Source organism: Colius striatus, chromosome Z (assembly GCF_028858725.1).
Source record: "Colius striatus isolate bColStr4 chromosome Z, bColStr4.1.hap1, whole genome shotgun sequence".
In the NCBI taxonomy this organism is placed as follows: Eukaryota; Metazoa; Chordata; class Aves; order Coliiformes; family Coliidae; genus Colius; species Colius striatus.
Genome location: NC_084790.1, coordinates 69983805 through 69996265, shown reverse-complemented (window position 1 = coordinate 69996265; position 12461 = coordinate 69983805). Strand labels below are relative to the sequence as shown.

The 12461-nt window shown below is 36.8% G+C and overlaps 1 protein-coding gene across 1 annotated transcript in view; it reads left to right on the top strand.

The window, feature by feature from the left end:
• CNTNAP4 (contactin associated protein family member 4) overlaps positions 1-12461 on the top strand; it is a 227766-nt gene that overhangs the window by 44391 nt on the left and 170914 nt on the right. Inside the window, exon 2 of the mRNA XM_062017669.1 lies at positions 9231-9341. Within this exon, the coding sequence (XP_061873653.1) occupies positions 9231-9341 (111 nt within the window). The remainder of the gene's footprint in view (positions 1-9230; positions 9342-12461) is intronic.

Here is a 12461-nt window from a genome sequence, read left to right as displayed (position 1 = left end):
GCACTTTGGCTTAAAATATGCCTTTAATAAAGAGAAGAGTTCTTTTCTAACTTCACGTATTGGAAATTGTTTTCACAGGTGAGATGTAATCCAATGGAAAGACTTCACTTTAGGGAAAGTTAGATTTAATAAAATCAGAGTTAAAACTGCCATTGGAACAAACAAACATTCCCTTTCTCTTTCTGTGTGAATTCTATCTGCATCTGCTCTTTTAGGAGAAAGAAAAAAAAATCTACTTTCTTCTGATAATAAAACATTGGAAATAATCTGACTTTTAGTAAAATACTTTTATTGATCTCAAGAAAAATTCCACTAAACTCTGTTTATGTGATCGCAGCTAAAACAAAACAAAACAACTTTTTTTACAAAATTATGAGATAACACAAGAAGAGAGGATTATTAATGTAGTCTAAGACATATTTAGTAAGAGACATTTCGTGCAGTTAACAGTTCAGTTTACGTTATAAATTGCATGTCTTTCACTACTTTTCATGTATTAAACTCATTAGTGAATTTAATTTTTACCCATAGGAATACTCTTACTAACATTTAACATGATACTTGTTTTTGATGTTAAAAACTTTTTCAACCTGTATTCTGTGTTGCCAACATCCCCAGGAAAACTCAATAGCAATAAAAACCCATAACAAAAGATCTTTTAATAGAAGAAATATTATGTAAAATTGTTAGAGTATATACAACTAATCAAGAACCTAGAAGAATCAAGAAATTTCAGAGTCTGATGATGCTTTAGAACGTGTTCAACCTAGTCTTGACAGTTTTGACTCAATTTTATAAGAAATATGCCTTTAAATCAAAGTAGATAAGATACTTGCCTATCTAACAAAAGGTGTACCATTTTTACTTTCTTTACTTTGCTGTAGGGTACACCTTGAACAAGCTGATCTAAAAGCATTACTGCAGCAGGTTTAGCTAATTAATAAATTTTTCTGTGTGTCTCTAAAGTGAATAAGAAGTAGCTAACTAAATATGATTAATTTCTCCCATCATCTCTCGGTTCTAATCTGTCCTACTGTAATATTTTATTAAATCATGTACTTTTACCAGTGAATACACACACATAAAATGCAATAAAAACTTTTTTCTTTCAAAGGGCACCAGCAGTTAATGGAGTTGAGTTTTCGTGACAGGGCTTCACTTACTGAGGATCATAGACTGAATGTTTCTAGAAAAAAAACCCAAGACAATCAGGAGTAAGATAACTCAGTTATTATCAATATGTCTTCAATGTCAATTAAGACAGTACTTGTTGTCTCTTTGCTGATTTCTGTGTATTAAGAACAAGGAAGACCTTTATTCCACTTTGTTAAAACTAGAGCAGAAGATTTCCCTGAAATTTTCATGCTCCTTTTTCCTAAACTATGGAACAAAAGTTTTTCACAGAGTCAGGGAAAAAAAAAAGAAGTAACACCCACTCTCCATCACCCCCCAGGAAAGCCTAATTCCTAGCTATATATATGAATCATGAAAAATATTGAAGGTTGCCTTGTAAGGGAGGTCGAAGACAACAAAATGAGTTTCTTCAAATACATTGAAAACAAAACTAACACTAGAGGCAATGTAGGGCCACTGTTAAATGAGACGAGTGCCTCAAAGGATACAGAGAAGGCAGAGTTACTGACTGCCTTCCTTGCTTCTGTATGTACTGCTGGAGACTGTCCTCAGGAGCCTCAGACTCTAGAGGAAGTAAGGTTAAAGGAGGAGTTTTGTTTTGGTTGATGAGGACTGGGTTAAGGATCAGTTGAACAAACTGGATGTACACAAATCCATGGGCCCTGATGGGATGCACCTGCGGGTGTGAGGGAGATGGCAGAAGTCATTGCTCAACCACTCTCCATCACCTTCAGCAAGTCATGGAGAACAGGAGAGGTGCCTAAAGGCTGGAGGAGAGCAAATGTCACTACTGTCTTCAAAAAGGGCAAGAAAGAGGACTCAGATAACTACAGACAGGTCAACTTCACCTCTATCCCTGGAAAGGTGATAGAACAACTTATCCTGGGTGCTATCTCCAGGCATTGAAAAGACAAGAGGGTCATTAGGAGTAGTCAACATGGTTTTGTCAAAGAGAAGTCACATTTGACCAACCTGATAGCCTTTTATGAAGATGTAACCAGGTGAATAGATGGTGGTGGTGCAGTGAATGTTGTAAAGCATTTGACACCGTCTCCCTCAGCATCCTTACAGCAAAACGGAGACAGTGTGGGCTCGATGATCAGACAGTGAGGTGGACTGTGGTTGAAGACAGAGAGTTGTGATCAATGGGGGAGGGAGTCTTGTGTCTAGTGGATTCCCTGAGGTGTCAATGCTGGGACCGATACTCTTCCATATATTCATTAATGACCTTGATGAGGGAACAGAGGGCACTGTCAGCAAGTTTGCTGATGATACTAGGCTGGGGGAGTGCCTGACACACCAGAAGGCTATGCTGCAATCCAACGAGACCTGGATAGGCTGGAGAGTCAGGCAAAGACAAATGTATTGAAATTGAACAAGGGCTAGTGTAGAGTCTTGCATCTGGGAAAGAAGAACCCCAGGTAACAAGACAGGTTAAGGAATGAACTCTTAGCAGTACAGGGGAAAGGAACCTGGGGGCCTGGTGAACAGCAGGATGACCATGACCCAGTAATGTGCCCTCATAGCCAAGGCCACCAGAATCCTGAGGCATATTAGAAGGGCTGTGGGCAATAGGTTTGAGAGAGGTTCTCCTTACCCCTCTACTCTGCCCTCGTGAGACCACATCTGGAATATTGTGTCCAGTTCTTGGCCCCTCAGTTCAAGAAGGACAGGGAGCTGCTGAAGAGAGTTCAGTGCAAGGATACAAAGATGATGAAGGGAGTGGAGCATCTCCCATATGATGAAAGGTTGAGGCTCTGGAGCTTGTAGAAGAGAAGACTTAGGGGTGACCACATTAATGTTTATAAATATGTAAAGAGTGAGTGTCAGGAGGATGGAGCCAGGCTCTTCTCAATGATGTCCAGTGACAGGACAAGGGGCAATGGTTCCAAAGGAACACAAGGAAGAATTTCTTCACTATGAGGGTGAATTGGGCACTGGAACAGGCTGTCCAAATGGGTTGTGGACTCTCCTCTGGAGACATTCAGAACCCACCTGAATGAGTTCCTTTGTGACTTATTCTAGGTAGTCCTGCTCTGGCAGGGGGGTTGGACTAGATGATTTCTAAAGGTCCCTTCCAACACTTAAGATCCTATGATTCTGTGATCATATGCCTGATATGAATGGTATATTAGGAACAATTGACTGCTAAGTGTCAGAATTCTGTGAAGAAATCATGTAAACTGCAGTATGACAAGACTAAAAGTTTTATTAGGAAACTGGAAGGTTTTGTTTCAAATTAAAAGATTCAGTTCTGCTATGAGGTTACTTCCTTGGTCAATCAGTGTTTACATTGTCAGAGAAACTGTTCATCTTATGTAATAATCTCCCTTTGTTCTTCCTCCAACCCCATCCAAGATATAGTTGAAATCAATTGCTGAAAACTCATGTTTAAACAAACAAAAAAATCCAACTGACAAAAAAAGAATAAGCCTGGGCCAATCACCAATAAAATTTCAACTTGAGAGGTTAACAGCTTTCAAAGTAGTAAGCAGCTGAAAATAGCTAGAAAACCTCATCAAAGCAAAGCATTGTGAGCTTCTATGGCTGCTATGTCCATTTCAAATAAGATATATGGAAATGTCTAAGAGAGTTCCACAAAATGAACTGAAGAGTGAAAAAGAGAAACAGGAGTGGCTAAGTATTGCTTCAAGGAGCTCAGAAAGGCGTGTAGGAAACAGTCCACCTTTTCTAGTTGTTTTCAAACTCTTATCTACAAACAGACAGTAGTATACCCAAGATCAAGAAGTGCTTAGGCTCTGTGAACAAAAATAGCTTTTCCATGATCAGGAAGTAAATGCAAGGGGAAGCATACAGCAGCAGCAACTACAGACCAGTTTCATACCAAGTGACATTGTGCATTGCATAGCTAGAAGGCCTGTAACTAACCTGATCTAGTTGTTTGAAAATCTATCGACTTATCTTCATTATTCTTACCCTTATTGATGATGAGCACACCATAATGGGGATCATAATAATGGTCAATATCTCTCTCAGCAATAGTAGAAGAGGCACATATCTCTTTATCTGTGTCGCATGAATCTCATTAAATTCAATGACTCTTTTGAAACTAATTACAAGCCTGCACATGGAAGGAAGATTAAATTACCACAATTAACATATTTAAAGGTTCTAATAAGTAAAGTGAGATATGTGCATAGTCTTAGGGAAAATAAACTCTACCGTTGAAAACATTAGGTGGGCTCAAGGATATTTAATCTTCACAACAGTAGGAAAAGGCATGCTTTGAAGTTCACATAACTCAATCATAAATGTAATAAATAACTATTGGAGTGTAGTTTTTGTCTCACCTTTTTTTTTTTAGGTTTAAGCAAGTAGTAGTTGTAGTGATACGGTACGATAGCATGTTAAAACCCTCACTCATGATGTTTTTTTATAAGTAATAGTCATTTATTCAAATATTAATGTACTAAGTGTTGCAATTTTACCTGTAGGGGTAAGATAAACATTAGTATAAACTTCTTAGAGATTCCCAGAGTTACTATTTCTCCTACTGTGCTCCACTAAGACTACGTTTACAATTGTCCTTAGAGAATCTGCCTATCTGATGATAAGGTGTTGAGTAATCCTGAGTTGGGGAAAGATTGATAAACATTTTTTTAATGTTTTTATTGTTTTCTTTTATTTTCATTTGTATTACTATTACACATTCTTTTTCTTAATGTTAAAAAGTTTATTACTTTGCTTATTAGGCACTCATTATTTTCTGAGTCCTTGATAAAGCTGCAGAACTTAGTAGGTTTTCAGAAAAGTTTGCCTTTATAATATTTTTTCCCTTCTTTGCTAAATACATCCTGCTTTACAAGAAATCCAATACTTCATTTAGACATTGATAGTTATTATTTATTGAGTAAACTGGATTTTAAGGGGGAAAAAAGGGAATAAGATATAATAGCTTGAATTAATGTCCTAAAAAATTAAGTAAAATGTTATGTGTATGTGTTGCTGTTGGGATGTTTTAGTTTGAATTAAGATATGTCTTGAATAAATAAAATATCTCAATGTAATACAGGTACTTTCTAGATAATTAGAAACTCAATCTTTCCTGTATATCTACTTGTAGTAATTGAGCAGTGGACTCACATTTGCATTTTCAGACAAAGTTTGCCCTGAAAATGAAATGCATGAAAGTCTGAGTCTATATTATAGACCAAGCTGAAAATCAGATGACAAACAGCACTCTGAATGTTAAATTCAACCTAAAACCAATGCCATATATTTTTGCTATTGCAAATGAACAAAGAAAGTTTACACCTGTAAATGACATTGTGGTTTTTTTTGACATGGAAATGACAAGATACATTTATGCATTTTGCAGAAATAAATCCCACGTTGTCCCAGTATTCTAATATTTTTTTCAGTGTTTTATTTTAGTCATCTATTGCTTTGGTTGAAGACACAAAATTTATTTATGAAACAAGTGTTATAACTGTGATAACTGTGTTACTCCGTGATATGCTATTTGAACTCCATCTGCTGAAGATCATATGGCATGATCTATGTAAATTATGGTATCACTTTTCACCTCTTATTCACAGAGTAATGCCTTTTTATCCTATCAAATACTGCTAATTTCATACAATTTTTCAAACAGCAGTTGTTTCAGTATCCTACATTATCCAATCCTAGCCTTTTAAAATTATGAATTATACTAGGTTATCTTCTGCGGTGAAATCTATACTGATGCATGGAGAAAGGGTATCTAAGAGAAATGACCAGTAACATGTGAGAGAACACTGAATTCAGTTTTTCATTTTCTAGTACATTTTCCACAGTAGGTGAAACAATATAACTTTTTCATGTGGTCCAGATTATGTTTTCATTCGCTATTATTAAATTCTATACTGACCACCTGGTTCCTGTCAATTTTTACAAAACATTTTAGATTCAATTCTGGGATTGTCACTACATTTTGAATCACATTGCACACTTTAAGCTGCGACAAGAACATGTTTTAAGCAGTATGTATTAAGCAATAAAAAAAAAGAGTTTATATGAAGTTATTTTCCTGAAAAAAAGCATAGCAGCTGTTGTAAAGATAAATGACTATTCAGAGTAGATCTGTTTGTGATGCATTGCTCATTTCTCTTGAATCAGTATTGTATAAAAGCAAAAACAAATGTCTTGCACTGTTGGATTTTTAATAACATCTTGTGTATATTCAACTGTTTATGTACCTTTCTAGTCTCAATTGAGAGTGATATAAATTATTATAGGATAAATACTATATAAATGTTCAATCAGTTCTCTTGGCAGCATCTTAAAGCAATAGATGAGTTTCTGAGAAATGTGTAGAGATAAGTCAAAGTGTAGTGTTTTTAAAGTAAGAGAAAGTAGATTTAGACTAGATATAAGAAATAAATATTTCAGAATAAGGTTGGTGAAACACTGGAACAGATTGGACAGAGAGGTGGAAGATATCTCACCCCTGGAAGAATTCAACGCCAGAGTGGACTGGACTCTGAGAAACCTGACCTAGTTGAAGATATCCCTGCTGATTGTAGGGGGCTGGCCTACATGACCTTTAAAAGTCACTTTCAACTCAAACCTAGATTTTAGATCACGGACATATATTTGAGGGAAAGTGCCTTTCTGTTCTCTCCTCTTAATTTTTTTCTTGTCATAGTTTAGGTCCATCCAGGGACAAAAGACCACAATTAGACTTCAGTACCACAGACTTTGGAACTCCCAAAGGACAGGGAGGGCTTAGTGTCTGCTTATGGTCTGGGACAAAACAGACCAGGCTACTCAACTTGGGGAAGAAAAGAAATAGAATTTAATCCTCCTCAAACCAAAATATAACAAACAGAAATATCCAACAGAAAAATAATACAGAGTAGGACAAACGTTGGAAGTGCAACCAGCTCTTTAAGATCACTTTTCTCTCACCCCTTCTATCTTCCCAGAATCAGAGCCTTGAGCCCAGTGTCATTACCTCCTCCCCCTATAAGCAGTGCTGGGGCAGGCAATGGAGGAGTGCAGTCAGTCTTTTCCTGATGTCTCTTGCAGCTTGTCACACTCCTGAGGAGAAGTGCTCCTCATCAGTTCTCCCTTGCTCCAGCTCAGGGTCTCCCACACACCAGGCAGCCATGCACAGGCTGCTCCAATGTGCCACTGCAACCCCAGTTCATCTTCTCCAGATTGGGGTCTAAACTACTTTCTTCATCTGACCCGGAGCCTCCAGCTCTCTACCTCTCTGACACAGGATCTCTGCTTCTCATCATGGGCTACAAGGATGTCTCTGGTCTGGCATCTCTCCTGTCTTTTTCCTGGCTACAGGGTCCAAATATTTGCTTCCATCTTATCTTTCCCTTCCATCTCCTATGTACTTAATTCCTGTCCTTAAATAGTGATGTCAGAGATGCCAGATTGGCCCAGCTTGAGGAGGTGGGTCTGAACCTCAAAGCCAGGGAAAAGTCTGAGAACTCTTTACAGGCTGCACTGCAGCCCTCACCCTGTTACAAGCAATCTTGGTATCAAGGCTTACAATGTAGGTTTTGACAGTAGAAAAAGGATCAGGGGCACTGGAAGTGCTCCTTTGCATGAGCAGTGTAAGTAGCTTTCAGTGTGAAACACAACAGTATTCATATTCTATCTGGTGCAGCTGATGACTGATAAATTCTTTTTATTTTCTGTGCTGTAAAGAAATCTTTCACTAATGAGATCCTTTTCTAAAGACTTACCAGTGCGATGCATTTGCTTATGAGATGAAATCTTGTTTCCCTTACATTTTTCTTCTATGCTTACTAGTCAGACAGTTTGTCCCAAGTAGCACAACCTCTTTCATCTTTAAAAATCTAGTCCATGGATTATGAAGTGAAAAATGAGCTTACAGCTAGACAATTTTTAACCATAGCAGCCATGGTCAGTATCAAACCACCACTTTAGGAAGAGTTTGCTTAAATCAAATGAACCAACTTCAGCAGCAGAAAAAAAATTGAGGATGATAAAAATGCATATAGAAATTTATATATATATATAAAATTTTACTGCTAATTAGAAATCTCCATAATTATTCAAAACTATTATAGCTAAGTCAGAAAAAAATTTCATACTTATTACTATACGTGATTTTGATAGTGGAAATCTGGTAGACAAAATGATTAGAAGAAGAACTCATCTGTGATTTGCCACTTACCAGTTGCATCCAGATAACACAGTTTGTCCTAAAAAGAATTTCATAAAAACTAAGTTTACATAATTTCCTCTTGTTTCCTAAATAACAGATCCCAGCATGGTATAGGTAGCAAAAAATTGCTTACACTTTTAGTGTTTTAAAGTCAGTCTTCTTTCAGCTAAAACTAGAATAGATATTGATTCTCAATTTATATTTTTCAAATTTAAATGGAGAATAAACACATGCTCTGTATAATAATTGAGCTGGAGAGGCATTTAACATCTCAAATATTGATTAGCATTTGCTTGCTTATGCATCATTGATTGTGAACTGCATTTAAGTCTTCTTTTTCTAAAACACTCAGGTTTCATTCTGTATGATGTTAGGACTTGCTTACTAATAGCTGTGCAATGATTTTGTGCTGTGTCTTTATCAATTGTGCACACCATTGTCAAAGCAAAAGTGTTTCCATTTTGACATTCTTACCGTACTTAAAAGGGATTTTTTTATTATTATTATTGTTCATTTGCTTTGTGGTATTTTGTATTTAATGTGTTTGTACAGACCTGTCCTGGCATCAGCTCTGAAGAAAAAAAGAGCATGTAGCAAGAGCTTCATGCTAGAGCCAAGCCTAGGTGTCAGTTGCTATCCATGTCAATGATAGTGAGTGAGCTGTGAACCATTAATCAGTATGATCTCAGAAGTTAGATTGGAAGTGGGCAAGTACAACCAGCTGAAGCATAATAAACTATACCCTGGTAGTTTAATGACGTCTTGGGTATTAAAAATGCTGCCTCAATACTAAAAATTTAATGTATGATACAGAAGGATGTTTTTAAAAATCTGTTGCTCTCAGTTACAGAGTTGATTCAGGTATTTTTCTAGTGTTCTCTTTGATTACAGTTCCAATAAGTGGTGATAATTGTATTAACCTGAATATGATATTTTTCACTGACAGATAATTGTGATGATCAATTGGTGTCTGCTTTGCCTCAGTCATCATTCAGCAGTTCAACAGAGCTGTCAAACAGTCACAGCCCTGGATTTGCAAGGCTTAATCGAAGAGAAGGTAAGTGTTTAATATTGGGTGATTGATGTCTGAGTTTTTTTACAAGATTTTTAAACTATCTTTGTACCTGAGCACGAGCATAATGTTGAAATGATACATAGTGAGCATAATCTGGGTTATTTGGGATAGAGATAAATCTATTGATTGTTTTAAAGAAAATTAGAAGGTAAAACAATCTCTAAGAATTGACCTTGCAACATGATAAAATTGTATGTTCAGACATTTCTGAGTGTTTCACTAATTTTAGTGTAAAGGATTTATCCTGCATAAAGTGTAGACAATTTTGGATATACATGGGTGCCTACTTCTCAAATAAAATTATTATTTTGTTTGTTTGTTTGTTTTTTAACAAACCTAGAATGTAGTATCTTTTTTTTTCTTTCGGATAACTAGAAAAAGTGCAAACATATTAGTGTTATTTTATGTCATTCTCTAATGAAATAAAAGACAATGCAGATTCCATTTGGAGAGACAGAAACACATGTTAAGGAAGTAAGTTTAAGAAATTGTCTTCTTTTTCCTGGCAATTTGAAATCTTTATTATTGTAATTTTATCCCTTCACCGAATCTAGCGTTTTATTATGCTTATTCATTGATATATGACCCAATTTTTACTAAAGAGAAGGAAACACATATTAGGTTATTATTTATGTTATATATCTACATAAAACATCTGAAAGCTTTGTAAACATTTATATTTTTCTTTGCTATACTAAGTAAACACATGTTTTTAGTCCTTTTGGTCAATTTGGCTGAAAATTTTAAACACTGCTATATGTCAGGATATCTGGAGACTATTAATTTTTTTTAAATTTTATCTGAAGTCTAATGGCAACTCAAATCTTTCATTTTATGTCAAGACTACTATAGGGATGAGAAATTTTTAATTCCTTTTAGTCACTGTAAACATATTTTCTTTTTCTAATTGCAACAGTCTTCTGCTTTCTGTGTGAAGTGCATCTATCATGAATCTTTTTGACATTATCTACTAAATTCTATAAAAACTTATATAAAAAAAAATTAAAAGTCAAGACATATCACACTAGGTTTGTGCTGTTTGTGATGTATTTCTCACAAGCAATTATGTTCAAAGTCCTGTCAAAAATACGTGGAAATACTTTGAATAATAAAAAGATAAAAAAATAACACTGAAATACTGAGAAATCTCAGTTCAACCTCATTAGAGAAGTACCCAGGAGCTCAGTCATTCCTGTCTGTAACATGCTATATGCAATTTTTATTCATTTTTCCCTCAGCATATTGGCAAGGTTCTTGGTCTTAACATTACAGTGTTAATGCTTAGGAAGAATAAATATCTTCAGGAAGGATTTTATTAACATGTGGCAATAGGATCATAGAATCATAGAATTAGAGGAGTTGGAAGGGACTTTTGGAGATCATCTAGTCCAACACCCCTGCAGAAGCAGGGTCACCTAGATCAGGTCGCATAGGAACATGTCCAGGCGGATCTTGAAGACCTCCAAGGAAGGAGACTCCACAACTCCTCTGGGCAGCCTGTGCCACTGCTCCATCACTCTCACAGTGAAATAGTTCTTTCTTCTATTTAAGTGGAACTTTTTGTGTTCCAGCTTCATCCCATTACCCCATGTCCTGTTGCTAGCTACTATAGAAAAAAGGGATGTCCCAACCTCCTGACACCCACCCTTTAGATATTTATAAATGTTAATAAGATCTCCCCTCAATCTCCTCTTCTCCAGAGTAAACAGCCCCAGTTCCCGCAGCGTTTCCTGGTATGAAAGATGTTCCATTCCCCTGATCATCTTGGTGGCCCTGTGCTGGACTCTCTCCAGCACTTCCCAGTACCTCTTGAGCTGAGGAGCCCAGAACTGGACACAGTACTCCAGATGAGACCTCACCAGGGCAGAGGAGAGGGGGAGAAGAACCTCCCTTGACCTGCTGGCCACACTCTTCTTGATGCATCCTAGGATGCCATTGGCCTTCTTGGCCATGAGGGCACATTGCTGGCTCATGGTTAGTTTATTACCAATCAGGACTCCCAGGTCTCTCTCTGCAGAGCTGCAGCAGTTTGACCCCCAGCCTGTCCTGGTGCATGAGGTTGTTCCTTCCCAGATGCAGGACTCTGCACCTGTCTTTGTTGAACCTCATGAGGTTCCTCTCTACCCAACTCTCAAGACGGTCAAGATCCCGCTGAATGGCAGCACAGCCTTCTGAGGAATCAGCCAGTCCTCCCAGTTGGGTGTCATCAGCGAACTTGCTGTCGGTACACTCTGTCCCCTCATCCAGGTCGATGATGAAGACGTTGAACAAGACTGGCCCCAGATCCAATCCCTATGGATCTCCACTGAACACTTGCCTTCAACTTGATTCTGTGCCACTGATTACCACCCTCTGGGCTCTGTCATTCAGTCAGCTCTTGATCCACCTACTGTTAACCAACATATGATGTTGGTAAACAAAATCTCTTTTGTTTACATATCAAAAGAACAGTGTGTTTTAAAATTATGGCTTTAAAAACAGTTAAAATCTGGGTTTAAATTGAACCAGTTTAGCTATCCAAAGTCATATGTTGCTGCTTCAAATCACCTTACGTGTTTGGAAAGCAATGGTGTGCCACACTGTAGTATAAGTTCAAGTTATGAAGCCCAACTTCCCACCTTTTGGCTATGACCATTGGCTTCTTTTTAACTATTACCCACATGGAATTAAAAACGAAACAGTTGTGAAGTTGCAGTTCAGTGAGACTCCAATGAAATATATCAAGGTATATAGTTGATATGTATGTAAATTAAAACGTGAGAATACATTACACTGACAAAACCATTTCTGTTCTTGGTTATCCTTGATTTACTGGAACATTTGCTATGTACAGACAGAAAATCTATAGTGAAGAAGAAATATTTCAATCTATTTCCTTATCCTAGGGTGAAAATTTGGTAAGTATGAACTACTTTTTTGAATTAAGCTATGATAGTAAAGAAAATTATATACCTTAATTTGAAGTAGTATTAGCTCTTGGAATCTTAACACATGAGTTTACCTCAAACAGTATCTTAATTTTCACAAAATTGTATATTTAGAACCTTATTTAGCATTTGTCTTTTCTCATGTACCATACAGTTGTTTGTCCCACATTAGCAT